The sequence below is a fragment of the Pleurodeles waltl genome, chromosome 2_2 (genome assembly GCF_031143425.1).
Source record: "Pleurodeles waltl isolate 20211129_DDA chromosome 2_2, aPleWal1.hap1.20221129, whole genome shotgun sequence".
Lineage (NCBI taxonomy): Eukaryota > Metazoa > Chordata > Amphibia > Caudata > Salamandridae > Pleurodeles > Pleurodeles waltl.
Window position 1 is genome coordinate 1,121,577,075 of NC_090439.1, and position 21,164 is coordinate 1,121,598,238.

Sequence of the window (21,164 nt, forward strand, 5' to 3'; positions counted from 1 at the left end):
TTCACAAGCACTAACAGCGGACCATTGCACCAGAAGAGTTTGCCAAGGTGGATGGGTGTTGATTGTTCAACCACTTGACAGTGCCCCTTCTGTTTCGCTCCTGTGCGCAGACAACTCCCCAGGTACCCAATACCTTCGAATAGTCTTGGTGGACCCATCTTGTCTGATTTTAGGAATTGTCCCACCTTGTTCTTCTCTTCTTTATGTATCCAGTTGTTAGCAACAACCCTTTGAATTACTTGCCGTGGATCTCCCATTTGATCTCGATTTCATCCTCCTCTTTTATTATCTTTGATTGGCAGTCCGGGCTCCCATTTCTGAGATAAATGTAGAGTCCCAAACATACACTCTAGTGCAGTGAAACTACAGACAAGTTATGGGTACATCACATCCTGTCATTAGGTGTGAGACTGTCACCCACACCATCTGCCCTGCCTCTTTAAAAAAATTAGGTTGAAAGTCCATGGGCGGTTGGGGTAAGCCAGATGTTTTTGTTCAATTTGTTTAAACTAGCATAAGGTTAATTACCTTAATGTTTCCCAAACTGTTTGCCAGGGGTTTTGAAATGTTCAGAAACATAATCAAAATGTTGCTGTTACTTTCTCTTCAGGAAAGATCGGGTAGATTTGGGTAGGGGTGATGGCCTTGCTGTGAAGGGCATTAATTTACTACTGAACAAGGACGTAATGTGACACATGAATGTAGCACACCAGGAGGCAATCACAAAAGGTCTGCAGTGAATAAATAGTGCTATGTTAAAAAAGAGTAAATAAATGTACTGACAACATAGTGAGACATGGCCTCTCTTGCGTGTGTCTGTAAAACTGATGTTTGTTCTTGAATTTTTGTCCTGAATTTTGACCCTTTGTCCTGAATTTTTGTCCTGATTTTTGACCCATTGTCCTGAATTTTTTACAGTCCTGTCCAGAATTTGCCTCAGTGCCAGGTGGTCACCCTACCTTTGGGGTGACATTGAAATATCTCGGAGGCCAGAGTGCACCGACCATAGGAAAGGCCTGGATTTGAGGTTCCCTATAATGACATGCAAATACAGGCTGAACCCGAAACAGACGATAGGTTTTGGGGAATAACCGGGATTATAACTGCTGAATTAAAGAGCCGCGCCTTTTATTACAAGAAGCGGTGCACATGGGCTTGTTTTTTGGACGAGAATTGTATGTTTCCCTCAATTTGTTTTTACTCTGCTGGTAGAAAAGACACTCTTAATAACATTATATTTATATACTTCCGTGCAAGACAAAATCGATAATTGCTAGGCGATTACATTTTGTAGAGGATCTGGTGAATGCAAATAATTTAATTTCTTAAGGCACCTTTGCATATTCTATTTGGTCCCTTCTGCATCAATTTGTGGAAAATATCTTTATTATAAGGCCACAGAACATGCATCATAATTGGCCCATCATCGAATAACATTTCTCTTATTTTTTTTCTTCTCATACCGCATAATTTAGTCAGTCCTGCCACATAATTTGCACCTCCATTGCCGCATCATTCCAGTGGCCCTACATTTTGTATTGCACACTACGGACATAATTACTTCTAGGCCCTCCCTCGCTTTTTGATGTATAATGTAAGGTAACGAAGGTAGGGGGACATAAGGAGATCTGCCAAGGAGCACACAACTTGCTCTGGAGGAAAGCCAGGACTTGCTTCCCCGGTGCACTGTGCCTGAGGCCTGGGGCTTGGGTAGCGCTGCACCGTGATCTCACGCGACGCTAGCTATCAGGCAGGAGTGGGGGAGGGGCTGGGCTCCCTCGCTGGTGCCAGAGTCGGGACACGGGGAGGCTCTGAGACAAGCCCCGTCAGGGCCTTATAGACACCAGAACTAGATCTGATCCTGGCACAGGCGGGGAGGGCAGCGGTGACTGGCGCAGCTCTCTGGCTTTCACTCTCCCGAGGGGTCGGTCAGGGTGGCGCAGGCGCGATGGCGAGCAGGAAGCTGATCACAGTGTTCGGGGCGACAGGTAAGAGGCCGAGACGAGCACCTGAGCAGGTGCAGCTGGAGGGACCGGAGCAGAAACGTGTCAGAAACTTCAGAGCGAACACTTGGTGGGGTGAGGGGGGTGGTCCTGTGTCCATCCCGAGAGTATATACTTTGGAAACCTGGCCCCATCACATACAGTTAGAAAGATAAAGTTCAATGTTTAGGTTTTTAACTTTTTTAAAAAGCTTTCGGTTAATCTGAGATGCAATTTGCGGTGTATTCTGGGAAGCCAGAAGCCAGTTTTTAAACACTATCTCTGTCTTGCCCTCCCTCATTAGTCTTTCCTGCATCTAATTTCATCATTATACATCGACTCATGCGTTTAACATGCGGACATAATCTGTGTGAATATATATTAAGAGGGGATTAGAGGGTTTCAACCACTGAAGTTCACATTTACCTTGAATTTCTGGAAACTCGTAAGGAAGGATTGGGAACATTCACAATAAATCAAAGTGCAGTGGAGTGCAAATGGTAATAACTGGGGGGGACGGGATATATCTTTGTAGGTGGCAGCTGGTGGTTCTGCCCCAGAGGAATATGTTGGGAAATACCAGAAACAGCGCCTTGAAGTTTGTTCAGATACGCGCTTTGATTAAAGGTGCGCAGGTTTCAATGTCAAATCTGAAAGGCGTTTGACGTTTAAAGAGAAATAGCATTGTAAATGGCACACATTAGTAGTAGCCAGGGCCTCTGGAATTATGCCATTGTGCGGCCACAGTTTGGCATAAGCATAGATTTGCCGCATTTTCCACATAATCCACCATCTGATAAATAATCTGCAGATTGTAATAAAAAAATGGGTTTCTAACTCAAATGGTTCAAAAGTTACTAAAAACTCAGCCTCGCGTGTTGCTGCGCAGTGGAAGGCCCTACGCAAAGCTGGACTGGTCACCTTTCTGTTGCTTCTTGCTATATTTAAGTGTTAAACTGGAACAAATAAGTGCGACCAATGCCCAGATATTAACAAATGTAAGTATGACAAAATAATGACGTAATGCCATCATAAAATGTGCAGCATTACGCAGCATATTTTTTATCAACCCTGCCACATAATTTGCTTTTCCCCTGCCGCATAATTCAAGTGGCCCTGTTAGTAGCTGCCTGTCAGAACCCATTTCAGAGGGTCACAGGGCATGCAGGAGCTACCTAGGCCTAAATGTGGTGATTGAGATCTTTTATTGCTAATGTGCCGGGCCCGGCCTACTATGGGCTCTGACTAACTGGACCAAGTCCCCCTTCTGCACTTGCTTCTCAGTGGTAGCTGTGGACGAGCAGTCAAAGGCGCCCTTGGGAGGGGGTGGGGGTGCGAGGACAGCATGAAGCATAGATGCAGGTAAGTGGACACAACTCATGATTCACACAATACAAACAATAAATGAATGTTCATTCCAATACTTTTTTATAAGAAATATAATTATTTTATTTCATATGCATGCAAAGGAATAACAATGCGCATATGCAATAACACCCTCTCCTTGAGGAGAGAGCTCAGCTAGTTGTCAGGTAAATCCCTGTCCAACCCGCTACCTTGTAGCAAGTTCCAGGTTATTCCCCATTCCCTGATGGTTGCATCAAGGGAATGCAGACTAGTAGGCTGTACTCGAAAGTCCCCCTTTGACTCCTTAATTGTTAATCAAAAGTGTCTTTGATGCTGCACCGTCATTAGCACCAAGTCTACTGGGCCCTTCTGGCATACGTGGTTCCTGCATTAGTCACGATAAGGGAAACTCTTCTGGTGCGATTTCCCTCCCTAAGGTGTAGCTAATTTTCAGCGGACCAATTCTCACACTCCTGGCCCAAAATGGTGGCCCCCTCTGGCATACGGGTTGCCATGCGGGCCTAGCACTTCTCTCAAGGCTCTCTTCACACGGGTGAGATCACAGCGGCCCTCTCCTGCCACACAAGCACAGCCATTCTCCTTGCACCTCACTCAGGGAGTCCTCCCCGTAGGGCTCCCCACTGACCCTACCTTCCTCCAGTGCTCTCTTCTTCCTCACAGGGCACACAAGTCTTGCAAAGCAGGCAGGCGCTGGTGCTGCAAGCCAGGTGATCTTGGTTTTCCCCTGCGTAATGTCTCCTCACCCAGCACGGAGACTAGCAGGTCTTTGCCGCCAGTCCTGGCCACAGGTAGGGCTTCCCCTTCTCACACAGCCCATCTGGCTGCTTGGCAGATGACAAAGTTTGGGGTGTCAACCACTCGTGGCTCGCGGCGCACGGAATGGGCGGCGTGTGGGAATAAAAATGAAATAAAAATAAATACATAAATAAATACTTACCTTGCTCGCCGCCGCACCGCTCCATCTGCTTCTTCTCAGCGGGCATAGGCTCCCAGCCTGCCCTGCAGCCAATCCTGACGCTGCTCAGAGCAGCTTTATAATTGGCTGGAGCGCCTAGCCAGGGCGGCCCCGGGCAGACTGGGAGCCTGTGCAGGCTCTCTCCAGCCCGGCAACTGTGTTGCTGGACTAGAGAGAGCCTACTGTGCCTGTGTGTTTGGCCGGCCCGCGACAGCCAGCCAACACACACGCTATGAGGGGGAGTGATGTCCACTCCCCCTCACTGCTCGTCACCCCCGTGGCCCGCCTCTTTACAAGGAAACAATAATAAAGTGTTTATTATTGTTTTCTTGTAAAGGTTTTGCAGCTCTCGCTGCTGGCGGGGCAGCAACGCTCCTACGCCCCAATGGGGGAGCCGCCCCTCTTGTCAGCCTTCTCTTCTTATAGTCCATTTACAGACTTAGGTTCTGAGTCTTTGAAGTTCTATGTTGGGGTTCTGCTTCATGTCATGTGTCCACTTCTGTGTTTCTTCTTCCCCCTTGAAAGGATGCCTGGCACATCAGACGTGACTCCGAAGCTCATTGTCCACAACACAATTCATGGAAGTGACTATAGTTCACACCTGGATGTCAGCCACAGTGCTATGTACATCAAAAGGTTAAAACCAGGCCTCCCAACCCTACTCTTTACGATTCCCTTATCAGCCCCATCACCTTCCTGAGATGTACAGAAAAAGGGAGCACACTGCCTCACACTCCAGCATAAAATAGCCCCTATGCATCATGGTAAATGCAGTCATTTGATTTAAAGATAGAGAAATTTTTCAAAAAGTCTTTCACCTTAAGTAGGTGCAGCAAGTGCTGTATCTCTGGACACGTGTTTCTGGCTTTTGGCCGTCATCAGCAGAGAGAAAATATATCTGAAGGGGTTGCTTGAAGTGCCGCCGAATGTCTTCACAGGTTTTTGTACCACTCAGTAGGCGAACAGGTGCATCACCAGAGCTCGTCAGCTCGTAGGCTCACGGGAGCCGTCAATTAGACACACAGAAAAAGGGAGCACACTGCCTCACACTCCAGCATAAAATAGCCCCTATGCATCATGGTAAATGCAGTCATTTGATTTAAAGATAGAGAAATTTTTCAAAAAGTCTTTCACCTTAAGTAGGTGCAGCAAGTGCTGTATCTCTGGACACGTGTTTCTGGCTTTTGGCCGTCATCAGCAGAGAGAAAATATATCTGAAGGGGTTGCTTGAAGTGCCGCCGAATGTCTTCACAGGTTTTTGTACCACTCAGTAGGCGAACAGGTGCATCACCAGAGCTCGTCAGCTCGTAGGCTCACGGGAGCCGTCAATTAGACACACAGAAAAAGGGAGCACACTGCCTCACACTCCAGCATAAAATAGCCCCTATGCATCATGGTAAATGCAGTCATTTGATTTAAAGATAGAGAAATTTTTCAAAAAGTCTTTCACCTTAAGTAGGTGCAGCAAGTGCTGTATCTCTGGACACGTGTTTCTGGCTTTTGGCCGTCATCAGCAGAGAGAAAATATATCTGAAGGGGTTGCTTGAAGTGCCGCCGAATGTCTTCACAGGTTTTTGTACCACTCAGTAGGCGAACAGGTGCATCACCAGAGCTCGTCAGCTCGTAGGCTCACGGGAGCCGTCAATTAGACACACAGAAAAAGGGAGCACACTGCCTCACACTCCAGCATAAAATAGCCCCTATGCATCATGGTAAATGCAGTCATTTGATTTAAAGATAGAGAAATTTTTCAAAAAGTCTTTCACCTTAAGTAGGTGCAGCAAGTGCTGTATCTCTGGACACGTGTTTCTGGCTTTTGGCCGTCATCAGCAGAGAGAAAATATATCTGAAGGGGTTGCTTGAAGTGCCGCCGAATGTCTTCACAGGTTTTTGTACCACTCAGTAGGCGAACAGGTGCATCACCAGAGCTCGTCAGCTCGTAGGCTCACGGGAGCCGGCAATTAGACACACAGAAAAAGGGAGCACACTGCCTCACACTCCAGCATAAAATAGCCCCTATGCATCATGGTAAATGCAGTCATTTGATTTAAAGATAGAGAAATTTTTCAAAAAGTCTTTCACCTTAAGTAGGTGCAGCAAGTGCTGTATCTCTGGACACGTGTTTCTGGCTTTTGGCCGTCATCAGCAGAGAGAAAATATATCTGAAGGGGTTGCTTGAAGTGCCGCCGAATGTCTTCACAGGTTTTTGTACCACTCAGTAGGCGAACAGGTGCATCACCAGAGCTCGTCAGCTCGTAGGCTCACGGGAGCCGTCAATTAGACACACAGAAAAAGGGAGCACACTGCCTCACACTCCAGCATAAAATAGCCCCTATGCATCATGGTATATGCAGTCATTTGATTTAAAGATAGAGAAATTTTTCAAAAAGTCTTTCACCTTAAGTAGGTGCAGCAAGTGCTGTATCTCTGGACACGTGTTTCTGGCTTTTGGCCGTCATCAGCAGAGAGAAAATATATCTGAAGGGGTTGCTTGAAGTGCCGCCGAATGTCTTCACAGGTTTTTGTACCACTCAGTAGGCGAACAGGTGCATCACCAGAGCTCGTCAGCTCGTAGGCTCACGGGAGCCGTCAATTAGACACACAGAAAAAGGGAGCACACTGCCTCACACTCCAGCATAAAATAGCCCCTATGCATCATGGTAAATGCAGTCATTTGATTTAAAGATAGAGAAATTCTTCCTGAGATGTGTCCAGGCCCCTTCCTTCTGATGTATCACTAAATCAAAGAGCAACCTTTTGAAGTGTAAAGGGATGGCCCCTTTCTCTGGTGTGTCACACCCAGACCACAGGAATGCAGCAATACACATCTGTCTGGGGGATCCCTCTCCTGCTCGTGTCTTCACCAGACAGGCCTGGGCTTCCCAAAATGGAACCCAGCGTCCTCCATTTAATGTACCAATGCAGGCACACTTACTTAGTGTACATTCACAGCACACGTACTGTCCAGCACTGTCAATCACATGCACTGTACCATTACAAGTACACACACATTCAAAACACATATTCAATTTTGTGCAAACTGTTTAGCACTGAAACTTTTCTACAGTGTACACGGTGTGCCATTTGCAAACACAAACACTGCCAGCACACACTCACCATGTGCATGTTGCACATTTCACCCTTCATGCGTTGCACTTCACGTAAGCACACATACACTCAGCACCTGGCAAAAAAATTCCTGTAATACCCAGCGGCACATCAAACACACAAAAGGTGATGGGAGAAATGCTTGTAATAAGCCTAATCACTGGCAATGGCTCGGGGTAGCGTTCTAACACATCGTTCGTAATTACAAAAAAAAAACAAGCAGAATGTGTGACACCACTCCATATATACACACTAAGCTCCGTGGAAACAACCACTTTTATGGCTCCTGGCACGGTGAGTCAGATATCTTAGACTCTCCCCGGCTACCGTCTAATCCTTTGATTTTCCTCATCTTTGATAACGCCTTTCTAATCCTCTTTTTATGATCTGGCTTGACAGCTCAGCTGTGGGCAAACAATTATGTGAGCATCGCTAGAGCGGCTTTGGCTCCACCCACATGTTGGGAGCCAGTAGTACTTGTTTTGATTGGGCAGAAGTTGCTTCCACAAAAAAGTGCCTGCCCTCCACCAGCTGTGATCATTCTGTTTATTTATCAAGCAGTCTGAGCTTCAACTTTTAGCACACGCATGACATGTTAAAGCTATTAAAGTGTTCTGATTACTAGAAAATGTATGCGTTTTTTCCTCTGGCAGCATCACAGATGGGAGTTGGGCAGTCATTAACTTACATAGATGTTTAGGTCTGGCTTGAAGGTTCCACTATCACTTCATCTTCTAACCATAACCAATATTATTCTACAGTTGTTTTCCTGTACACAAATACATATCCAATTAAATGTTATTTACTTGTAATGCTTCAGATTACCATACAACATTCCTTTAAACCCAGACCTATTGACTTTGCCAATGGTTGACTTTCTTCCATCGCCTGGACTGCAGAGTCCCCTATTCTACAGCGTGAGCTCTTTTGTGATTTTTTTGTAGCCCCTTAAATGCAACAGTTCTTGCCTTGACGCCCCAAGCACGTTTTTTCTAGTTTATCCATCCCACCCAGTTCATTAACTCCCCTCCTCCTTGAACTCAGTTTATTTCTCTGACATGTTTTAGTTTATCCGTGGCACACCCCTTGTGGCCTCTTTGCCTCGTTGTTGGCACACGCTGGCACCAATCCATTCTTAGGCTTCGCCTGCACTCGCTGCTGTGAGCTCTTTCTTGCAAGGCTTTCGCCAAGCCTGTTCCAATCTCTTAATTCCTCCATATTCCTGCACTCCCAGACCCCTTAAATTGAACCCACATTTGAACACATAATCCCTTCGGCTTCCCGTACTGTGAAGCAGAGGCTGGAATCATGTTGGACTGCAGAAGCATCTGTTGCCCGCTACAGAGCACGGGTGGGCGAGCCAGCAAGTGAACAGGGTGAGCTGAGCCAAGCCAAGCCTAGGGCCGTTTCTGGCCCTAAGAGTCTTGCACGAGCCAGGCCTTGAAGTATTTGGCACGTGAATCATGCAGTATACATAAGTGATACATAAGGTGAAGTCCCTTCAAAAATCCAAAAACTGTGTTTCTTTAACATACGGAAGACATTTTACCTTAGTCCATCAGATTAAATCTTACCTTTACGAGGTATACATTAAAAGTGATAGTTTTTAAACAAGCACTGAGAAACATTCCTGCCAAGGCCATTTGCCTTGTGTAACCTGCATGTGGCCTGGATTCTTATAGATGGGGGAACTTTATAGGCTAATAAATCTGTAAAGCAGACACCTGGAAGTCAGGTACTTGAAGGTGCTCTCAGAGGTGACACTGAACACAAGTAGCCTGGGATCATTCAGTCTGGTCAAGCAGGGAAGCCGGGGTTTAGCCCAGGTTTTCCAGTTTCACACTGTGCACTTCAGCCACCGGCTGGGAGCCTCTTTCTGACATCACAGGTTAATGCTTTAGCTTAATTCTTGGAGGATGAGATTACAGTAGTGTGGGTGATTGTCAGAATCCATAGTTTATGTTTGTCAGTTTTACATAGTGCTAACCATGCCCAAGGAGATAAAGGCACTCGACAACAGACACAGACTAGGTACACCTTTTATTATGGCAACAGGAGATTTGGCAGGGTTCACAAGATGCTGAGCTGGGATTTGAACCTGGTTCCCCATGTTGCATGACCAGCAGCTGGAGCCAGGAGGCCACATCGCTTCCTATGAAAACTCGGCTCGTTATGGGCTCGAGGTTCCAACAGGGCCTCAAGCCGAGCCAGAGCCCGGTTACTCTTGAGCTTTTAGTGGCTGATCCACCTCAGTCATACGTGCCAACATTTTCAAACTAGAAAGTGGGATCGGGGACTTTATTTTAGATTAAATACATTGAAGCAAAGGATATTTTAGGCAAAAGACTTCTAAACTAGAGCCATTGTTGGTTAACAAAAAGTAGGAGTCTCGCCTGAATCTGGTCTGTTGTCATGTATGCTCAACTGTACCCGAGAGGTCATTTGGTTTTGTAATCCAGGGGTTACACCCAAATAGGGTTGCTACCGCGCATGTTTGTTACTGGCATGATCAGTATTTTAATATGTTGTCCGGTACAAAAAGTAGGACAATCACCCAATGTCAGTATTTTTCCCCTAACATTAATTATAAGAATAAAGCACTTTAAAACATGTTCTGCAGATGTCTTAATGATCCCTTACTGATAATTAAAATAAAGATAGAAAGGCCATGCCATCAATTAAAACAAGCATTGGCAAAGCCAATAGGATTTGCCTTTGTTTTTTCTTTTGCATTCTATCTTACAAACTGGATTATAAATATTAGAAAAAGCTTATAATTAAGTTTGTTCTAAATTTGATAAACCGTTAATAGTTGTTTGTGTTGTGATGTATGTTGAATTAATATCCCAGGGTTCCAGACTCGTAATTGGTACCTTATTTAATAGGACATTGTATTAGAGTACAGTAATGTGCAGTTAGTAGAGTGCCACTGCACCTGCTGCACATTCGAATCACGCCCCTTTTAATTGCAAGGTAATCACACTTGTAACTGCCTGTTTAGTAGTAAAATATTGTAATACTTGGTGTTTAGAGTAAATATGACAACTTTTGGCCCCGGTGTCACTGCACCTGCTGCACCATTAAAATCGTGACCCTAGTGGCTTGAAGATACCTGCACTTGTGACTGCCGGTTTAGTAGTAAACTATAGCAATATTTCAAATCATGACCCTAGTGCCTGCAAGGTAACTGCACTCGTGACAGCATGAGAGCAGTGCCAGGATTGGTAGAGGGGACTTGGATGAGGCTTTTGCAGCTTGCTGCCTGTGCTGGAGGAGCAACCGAGTGCTGAGATGGGTAAGTAAATCTTTATTTCTGTATTTTAATTTAAAGTAACTCACTGAGAAACCCGCAGTGCCTTGAGCCTCAACTTCAGAGCTCTCAGTAGTGGCTCATCATACACACTGTGTAAAACGGACCTCGATGGAGAGCTTTGGCGCTGGTCACGGGGCAGTGCTGTGTTTCTGTACTACTAGTGCCTGTCACTGGGTTACATATTCACCCACCACTTTCATTTGCTGCTGGCCGCCACTGGTAAGTGATGATGAAGCTCTGAGGTCTTGCCTGCTTCCTCAGACTCACAGGATCAGCTCTGGCTAAGCTACCCAGTTCAAACACACATTCAGGAGATTTGGACTCGGCCCTCCCAAAGTTGACATTGGCTTGACACCAGTGCTCATAATGGAAATAAAGACCTGCAGGTACTCACTGTTTGGAGTACCTCTTTGCTACTGTGCTGGTACTCTACCCATTAAATGTATTGCATCAGTGCTGAGAAGTGCAGGCATTGTCCCATTAAATGTATTGCAGCAGTGCTGGGAAGTGCATTTGCTTTACCCATTAAATGTATTGCATCAGTGCTGAGAAGTGCAGGCATTGTCCCATTAAATGTATTGCAGCAGTGCTGGGAAGTGCATTTGCTTTACCCATTAAATGTATTGCATCAGTTCTGATAAGTGCAGGTACTCTCCCATTAAATGTATTGCATCAGTGCTTAGAAGTGCAGGTACTCTCCCATTAAATATATTGCACCAGTGCTGAGAGGTGCAGGTTCTCTACCCATTAAATGTATTGCATCAGTGCTGAGAAGTGCAGGTACTCTCCCATTAAATGTATTGCACCTGTGCTGAGATGAGAAGTGCAGGCGCTCTACCCATTAAATGTATTGCAGCAGTGCTGAGAAGTGCAGGTACTCTTCCCATTAAATGTATTGCAGCAGTGCTGATAAGTGCAGGTGCTCTACCCATTAAATGTATTGCATCAGTGCTTAGAATTGCAAGTACTCTCCCATTAAATGTATTGCACCAGTGCTGATAAGTGCAGGTACTCTCCCATTAAATGTATTGCACCAGTGCTGAGAAGTGCAGGTGCTCTACCCATTAAATATATTGCACTAGTGCTGAGAGGTGCAGGCGCTCTACCCATTAACTGTATTGCATCAGTGCTGAGAAGTGCAGGTACTCTCCCATTAAATTTATTGCAGCATTGCTGAGAAGTGCAGGTACTCTCCCATTAAATGTATTGAATCAATGCTGGGAAGTGCAGGTACTCTCCCATTAAATGTATTGCAGCAGTGCTGAGAAGTTCAGGTACTCTACCCATTAAATGTATTGCAGCAGTGCTGAGAAGTGCAGGTACTCTCCCATTAAATGTATTGCAGCAGTGCTGAGAAGTGCTGGTGCTCTACCCATGAAATGTATTGCACCAGTGCTGAGAAGTGCAGGTACTCTACCCATTAAATGTATTGCACCAGTGCTGAGAAGTGGAGGTACTCTCCCATTAAATGTATTGCATCAGTGCTGAGAAGTGCAGGTACTCTCCCATTAAATGTATTGCAGCAGAGCTGAGAGGTGCAGGTACTCTACCCAATAAATGTATTGCAGCAGTGCTGAGAAGTGCAGTTACTCTCCATTAAATGTATTGCATCAGTGCTGTGAAGTGCAGGTACTCTTCCCATTAAATGTATTGCAGCAGTGCTGATAAGTGCAGGAGCTCTACCCATTAAATATATTGCACTAGTGCTGAGAGGTGCAGGCGCTCTACCCATTAACTGTATTGCACCAGTGCTGAGAAGTGCCGGTACTCTACCCATTAAATGTATTGCATCAGTGCTGAGAAGTGCAGGTACTCTACCCATTAAATGTATTGCAGCAGTGCAGAGAAGTGCAGGTGTTCTACCCATTAACTGTATTGCATCAGTGCTGAGAAGTGCAGGCGCTCTACCCATTAAATGTATTGCAGCAGTGCTGAGAAGTGCAGGCGCTCTACCTATTAAATGTATTGCACCAGTGCTGAGAAGTGCAGGTACTCTACCCATTAAATGTATTGCAGCATTGCTGAGAAGTGCAGGTACTCTCCCATTAAATGTATTGCAGCAGTGCTGAGAAGTGCAGGCGCTCTACCTATTAAATGTATTGCATCAGTGCTTAGAAGTGCAGGTACTCTACCCATTAAATGTATTGCATCAGTGCTGAGAAGTGCCAGTACTCTCCCAATGAATGTATTGCATCAGTGCTTAGAAGTGCAGGTACTCTCCCTTTAAATGTATTGCGTCAGTGCTTAGAAGTGCAGGTACTCTACCCATTAAATGTATTGCAGCAGTGCTGAGAAGTGCAGGTACTCTACCCATTAAATGTATTACACCAGTGCTGAGAAGTGCAGGCGCTCTACCTATTAAATGTATTGCACCAGTGCTGAGAAGTGCAGGTACTCTACCCATTTAATGTATTGCACCAGTGCTGAAAAGTGCAGGCAGTCTCCCATTAAATGCTGAGAAGTGCAGGTACTCTACCCATTAAATGTATTGCATCAGTGCTGAGAAGTGCAGGCGCTCTACCTATTAAATGTATTGCACCAGTGCTGAGAAGTGCAGGTACTCTACCCATTAAATGTATTGCACCAGTGCTGAAAAGTGCAGGCAGTCTCCCATTAAATGCTGAGAAGTGCAGGTACTCTACCCATTAAATGTATTGCACCAGTGCTGAGAAGTGCTGGTGCTCTACCCATTAAATGTATTGCACCAGTGCTTAGAAGTGCAGGTACTCTACCCATTAAATGTACTGCAGCAGTGCTGAGAAGTGCAGGTGCTCTGCCCATTAAATGTATTGCACCAGTGCTGAGAAGTGCAGGTACTCTCCCATTAAATGTATTGCACCAGTACTGAGAAGTGCAGGTACTCTCCCATTGAATGTATTGCATCAGTGCTGAGAAGTGCAGGTACTCTACCCATTCAATGTATTGCATCAGTGCTGAGAAGTGCAGGTACTCTCCCATTAAATGTATTGCACCAGTGCTGAGAAGTGCAGGTACTCTCCCATTAAATGTATTGCACCAGTGCTGAGAAGTGCAGGTACTCTACCCATTAAATGTATTGCATCAGTGCTGAGAAGTGCAGGTGCTCTCCCATTCACATTGAAGGAGTGCAGGTACTCCGTACCGGACAGTACCTGCCCATTTAAAGCACTGCTTGACACCCTACTCTTTTGTACACCCTGCCTACCCCTTCTGGCTCCATGCTCCAGGAAAGACATCCCTTTGGCCTTCGGGTGCCTGCATGTTCTAGTGCCTTCAGCAGCCTTCCAAAGTATAGCGCGCTGACTCCTGGTAAGGCGTCTCTTAAGAAGCGTCAGTGTAGAGTTTCTACAGTGAATGTGATAACCTCACCTCCTGGGGCCCTCGCGGAGGAGGATGACGGTGGTGATGAAGATGACCTCATACGAAAGATGCCGAAGACCTCCTTCCCAATGCGTTACCTCCTTTCAGTTTCTCCTTCCTTCTGCTATTTCACCAACAGTGGGACCCCCTGGCATCTTTGAACCGCGAGGCTTACACTTAATCAGCGCTGCACAGCTGCAATGTGTGCTCTTGGGAAAGTCAGGCAAGTTGAAATGTGAAAGGTCAGGAATCAAAATGGAGGGCCTCTTGCATGCAGTGAATGGGAAGGGCCAGCATAGCTCCTGCAGAGGTGCCCGTGAGTCCTGTCACACTCAAGAGAGTGCTTTTTCCAGACATCTATGTTAATATATACATTTGGATAGTCAGCCATTAAAACGTATGTAAACCAGATAGTAGATTTTGTAGACATGTTTGTGAATTCACAAGGTCCCTCGCAAGCGCTGTGAATAGTATAGCGCTGCTCACCCCACAGGCTTCCAGAACCTGTGTGATCTTTGGGGAACCTGCGAGTACATTCTGTGAAGAGGTGAAACAGAGCTCCCTGAACAGATAGATATTTACCAACAACTCTCTCACAGCTCTGCAGTGGCTTGAGATGCATGCCTCCAAGAATAGAAGCTGATGGTATTTGAGGGTGGTGGGCATAATGCGCCCCACGAGTTACAGCGTTCGGGCATATTCTGAAAACTATGGGTTCACATAGTCGATTTTAAAGTACATTTTCCATATAAACATGCTAAAAACCTACAGGCTCTGAAAAGGCACCAATAAAATATCCTGTGGTGTGCCAGAGAAGCCTAATACCGCCTAAGACTTAACCTCATTTTTGCAAATTTTGCTGTGGGGTCCCCATATGATAAGCATTTCCTCCACTGTGCCGTTAATAGCTTTTAGTGATGTGACCCTCTTTATGTCAAGACTTACACACAATATGCCAGAACCTGAGTTTTGCAATCATGTGCCCACATTTTATGGGTCCTCCGTATGTCAGGAATACCTCTAGTATGTCAAGCCAGCATTTTATCATAAGTGCCTCCATCTCACGATATGCCATGGTTGCCCTCCCTCACGCAGTAATTACCTCTAATATGCCAGCACCAGCATTCTGCCATGGATGCCCCCATCTTCCAAAAATTACTCCCTTTATTGTCAGGGCTTACATTTTGCATCGGTGCCCTCCCTTACACGTATTACTTGTAACATGCCAGTGTCAGCAAGTTGCCGTAGGTACCTCCATCAGTCACTCATTGCCTCTAGTATTCCATAGCCAGTGGCAAACTTGCAAGCTATGATATATATATATATATATATATATATATATATATATATATATATATACACACACATGTATACATATATATATATACACACATTTTTGTTTAGTCCCCTCACTCATTCATCCTATCTCACTCACATTCATACTCCCTAATTTACTGTCACTCATTCTACCTGTAACTCACTCGTACTCATTCACACAAATATACTCACACGCTGTCACTGTTGCTGACACTCTCACTCATTGATTCTCATTCGCTCACAAAGACACTCACCCACACTCATTCTTCCACACTTTCTCTCACTCCCCTTCGCTGATTTACTCATACTCACTCACTGCATCACACTCTCTCCTCCTCACTTACTCCTTCACACTCTACTTACTTTCACTAACTCTCATTCACTCCATTCAACACTTACAGGCTCACTGATTTTCATTCCCTCTCATTGATTCTCATTCACTTTCACTCACTCTCATTCACATACATTTGTACAATCAAACACACTCACTCTCACATACTGCAGTTGATCCACACTCCTCTCTTACACACACAACCACACTCACTGTCTCACACTCACGCCCTCTTACTCTTTCACTGGTTCTCACACTCTCAGACACTCAAACACATACTCATTCACTCTTCCTCTCTCACTCCCTCTAATTGTAACTGATACTTACACTACCTCGCTTACTCTGCTGTCCACACTCACATCCTGTCATTCACTGTCACTCACTCTCGTTCGTATTCGCGTTCTCGCAATCACTGCTACACACTCACAGACATACACTAACTGAGTCTCACTCCTCATGCACACATGCTCATTCGTGCACACCCTCACACATGCACACTCACTGGCCTGCGGTGCCGGGTTCTGCAGATTCTCGAGGTTGGCTCCTTCCCTGGTTCTGTAACAGCCCCATTGGGCCTGTGCCCAGCTCTGGATCAGTTTCATGACTCTGGCATCTGTGGACAACTGGGCGGGTTCCAGGGCCGCTGATGTCCCTCAGTGACACTTCCCTTCGAATGGCTCATCCGGAATTTGAAGCAAGTCTTTGCTCGTTTTAGAGAAGAAATCTGCGTTGATCGGCCTTGCCATTCAAAAATGAGGCGTAAGGGGGGGGCGGCCCCCATGTGTATATGATTTGTTGAGTGTGAAGGAAGTCAAGGACAAGGCAGAATTGTCTCCTTTTTAGGTATCACCTGTACAGCACCTGTGCTGTGCTTGCTAAATCTCTTGGAATAAAAACAAACCTTAAAAGGGGCTTAGAGCCCTCCTATTACTTACCTTTATTTACTATTGGATGGCTCCCACAACACCATTGTTTCCTTGCTTCTTATTGGACAGTGCCTCCTTCTCTCTCTGGCTTCTTCCTAGGGCTTCCTCCAGGGGCTTTGTGTGTGTCCCGGCCGTGGAGCTTGGACCAAGTACTGCTTCCTGTCTGTGAATGCACGCCTGCAGAGGTACTTTTTTTAGTTTGTACTCTAGCACTCCATCAGAGTAGATCATTTTGCAGGCATTTGTCAAAGTCCAACCTAATTAAACTATTCTAGCCTCAGCCCTAACACCCTGGGGCCATGCATTACGTGCTGAGCAGCCAAGTGGAAAAACTCAGACTTATCAGCCCACGAGCTGCATTCCTTTATTCTTCACTGACAGGCACCTCGCAGGGAGCTGTGTGCCCATTTCTAGCACGGCCCCTGCCTGCCAAACAAAAACATGGGCCACGGTAATGAAGCCCTCAACAGAGTGCAAAACTGCACGGCCACGTGTAAACTGGTGCACAGAGGATTCTTCTCTAATCACTTCAATTTCAATTAAACAAATCAAAACCAAACAATATCAAGGGCATGTAACAAACACCATACCAATAAAGAAAGGAAGTTTTGGAGGCAGCACATTCTGGTTGGATGAGGCAAGACCATAGCCAGGCAGAACCCTCCACTTCTAACAAGGGTGGGTGATTACAATCACTATATAACCTGTGCTTGAACTGCACCAGGCACTCCTGGACTCCCCCACAACGGATGTAAATCCTGCACCGATCTGGGAGGCACCTCGTCTGGCACACAATGACTTGTGCCGCACTAGAGTATTTGGTCACACTCGGAACTTGGTTTCTCTACCTCTCTAGATTGAGGCACACTGTCTAGTACACAATTACTTGAAGTCGCACCAGACTCCCGGTCACACACTTCAACGCGAGTCCAGCCGTGCTGAAGGAGGCCATGGACAGCACAACTTAGGTTGCACCCCCACCTCCGAGGGTTGCAACCAATGAACAGGGCTCCGCATGCAATGAGCATGCAGCTGAGGCTCACGCAAGAGAAATGCAACAGTCAACAATAGCTGGCCCCACGGAGTCCCGCACCGGGTGATCCTGTTCACACCAACAAGATGTTTCAGCGTGCAGTGGTCCCCATGATGAAGGGCCACTCACCTGAAGTGCGGGCAGTCCTTTGCAAGCTCCGCACCAGGCAATTCCGGTCTCCCAACACAATACTGAGGCCACGCTAAAACCGCTGCTGACAGGTGAAATCCATCATACGATGTAGACACAGCAGACGGCACCGCTCTCCAGATATTACCGGTTGTCAATGTAAGTCCCTCTCAGGAGGTCTTTGATGTCCCTGAGACCTCCTCAGAGAACAGGGGGCAAGCTAACCCGCCCTTGGAGAGTTACCCTTCGGGATGCTACATAGCAGCAGGCAATCAGCCCCAGCCCAGTCTCTAGGCATGAAGGGAGCACAGATCCCCTCCTTGGACCGGTGTCCTCCTGGGCACAACAGATTCCTCTGGCAATGTTCCCACTCGGTCCAGCAGCACCGGTCCTGCGCCTCCGTAAAGGTTTCTCTGGCTTGCAGAAGTTGAGCACCCCTAGTTATACTAGCTGATTCCTTTGAAGCTGGGGGTGGTTTAAAGGGTTCACCATTGAAACACAGATGTCTCCCCTACATTTCCTCCCTGTCTGCCCTTTAGCTGTGGAACGCAGATCTTCATCTTTAGTGGGGCCATGCTCTGGCTCCGAGGCCAAGTGTCAAAAACCTCTCCCCCAATCTATCTATCCAGGCCCCAAATTGCAGGGATCTGCCGTTCTGGATGCCCAAGTTTTACAGCAGTCGCCTGGGGAATGCACAGATGTGCCAAACCCCCGTGACTTGTAGAAGGAAGCCTAATTTATAAGACACCAGAACCACTTCAGAACCTCGAAAGGCCCACTTCCTAGAAGTGGCATTTCTAGGTCATCGATGACAAAACAACCTTTACCATCAGACGGGATTTGTCATCTTGAGTCCAACAATACTAAACATCATGAGGCTGCTCCCCTGCAATCCATTATTGCGGCCAGACTTAACACGACTCACTCTCCCATGTCACCTTATGGGTAGAGCAGCGCTCATAGGTACTGCAAACACGTATAGGTGTTCCAAACTCCCTGGGCACATATACCCTGACCCCCACCCATGCCCGACAGGGCATGTGGGGCACTTTTGTTAAATCCACTGCAAAGGTACACGAGCACCAGTACTGGCCTGCTCTGTCAGGCTCAGTTACTGTATCAAGGTACCCGTGCCCAAATATGCACACCCTCACAAGTGATGCCAGCTCCCGTACCTACATAGGAAAACCACCACAGTGAAAATGTCACACCCAGGCAAGTGATTCTAGTCGCCACTCACATATGGCCACACCTGTGTGAAAGTATGCACACACTGGCAAGTTCTGATTTAATTAAATTACCCCCTGGCGCAAGTAGACATCTCAAGGCCAGCTGTGCCAAACTCTCATATATATGAACTCCCACGTGCAAATGGGCATGGAGAGCCCCCCTGGGCCTGGCGTACTATATGATCCAGCGCCCCTTGACAAGGGTGCCCCTATTGGTAAGCTGTGCTAGGTGGAACATACCTGAAATCCTCCATCATGTAAGTGTGCACCCAATGGCCTGGTATGCCAGGCTCAGTACCTCTGAAGGCTCCATGGACTCTGTGCACACCCTGGGCTCTGCCAGGGTGGGACCCAAACATGTTGGTCAGCACCACCTCCTCTCCACGTGAGGACATGCGCATGCACTTTCCCTGTCCATACAGGGGGACAGAGCTAATGGCCCACAGCCACTAGTAGAGGACTGGCCAACCCTTATGGACATGGCCGTCCAGTTCCCCCCCTTTAGGTATGGGACAACCACATGTGGGTGCTGCCCGGACAGAGTACACCCTTGTATACCAGCTTTGCCTTCCACCTACCACCAGCCCTGCCATTGGGGACCCCCAGGGAAGGCGTAAGGCGGCTCAGAGTTGTCTCTTGCATCAGGACTGCCACCCTGAGCACAGGCGCACTAGCGCCCCTGCAGGCCTCTTACATAGGCCTAGAACATGGTTAACAGGGTCCTTCAGGGGGTTGCACATCCAGTGTACGTCCCCCTAGCAGCCAGGGCCGTACCCACACCGGGTATGTGGTATACCTGTTTCACAGGGCCCTCCTGGGTGCAGCACCTCAACCATGACCCTACCTGCCGCTTCCTATCATAGGTACCCACTACCAGACTGTGGGGAGGTGCCCAGAGTCCTAAGGTCACGCACAGAGAGTCAGCAAAGACTGGGAGAAAAAAAGCAAAACATTTCAGGAAAATTCCCTCAGCAGAGTCATGTCCAACAGGAAGGATTAGTTGGACAAGCACACTTTAATTTGTTCACTGGATTGTTTTAATTGTTAGCTCACTAGCAACCTGGAAAATGATTTAACGAGGCACACAGGGTAAAAATAAATGTAAAGTTCAAATTACCCCATTGCCTAAACAGAGCATCTCCGGTTTCAGAAAAATCTAAGCTTCCATCAAAGGCCACTTACTGGTTTTGAGAATGCTGAAAGTGCAGTGATAGCTTAGAACGTGAAACTATAGCCATAGAGAAGACCTGGCAGAAAAGAAACAAAAGAGGCCACTTTTTTAGGGTTGAGCCTGCAAGTGCATGTGCTAGCGCATGTGTCTTACTTGCAAGAGATTCGTTGTGTATAGTAAAGGGCTTCGAGCCCGCCTGTCGCTTACTATTTGTTCGCTTGTGTGGGACTGCTTTACAGCCTCATAATTCATCACTGCAGGCCTGGCATTATTTCCGTTCCTCTGAGTGGAGTAGGGACCAAGCACTGATTGTTTCAAGTTAATCAATGCCCATCCACTGCTCCTGACGTGATTGAGGTACTATTTTGCTCTTTTTAACTTCTAGTGCCCTGCAAACAGCCGTGAGACTGTCAAAAACGCACCCAGCAAGACAAACAAAATTGTAAAGTTTTATTTTTCATAGCTAACTTTCTTTTATTTTGCCAAGTTGTGCTTTCTCACTTTGCACTCATGTTTTCTTTGTTTTTGATCGTGGACGCTGTTCTTAAAAGATGACAATTATGTTGTTCTAAATATTGAAAAGAGACATTGTTTCTTTGTTATGTGCAATTTCTGAACTAATGCTTTAACTCATAATCGTGCAGTATACCTCCCAATCCGCCTCAATACAATTCACCCCACTTCACCCCACACCAATTTTCCCCACACCAATCCACTCCAACCCACCCCACTCCAATCTTCCCAACCCACCCCAATCTAATCTGCCCCACTCCAATCCAAAGCAATTTACACTACTCCAAAATAATCTGCCTCACTCCTATGCAAAACAATCTACCCCAAACCAATCCAAAACAATATGCCCCTTTTCAATCCAAACCAATATGCCCCACTCCCATCTACCCTACTGCAATCTTCCCCACTCCAACCCGAAACAGACCTCCCCACTCCAATTCAAATGAATCT

The 21,164-nt window shown here is 46.5% G+C and overlaps 1 protein-coding gene across 1 annotated transcript in view; it reads left to right on the forward strand.

The window, feature by feature from the left end:
- Positions 1-1,772: 1,772 nt before the first annotated feature.
- The window catches only part of LOC138282915 (nmrA-like family domain-containing protein 1), a 172,916-nt gene continuing 153,524 nt past the window's right edge, over positions 1,773-21,164 (forward strand). Inside the window, exon 1 of the mRNA XM_069220941.1 lies at positions 1,773-1,988. Coding sequence (XP_069077042.1) covers positions 1,949-1,988 — 40 coding nt within the window. The 5' untranslated portion in view covers positions 1,773-1,948. The remainder of the gene's footprint in view (positions 1,989-21,164) is intronic.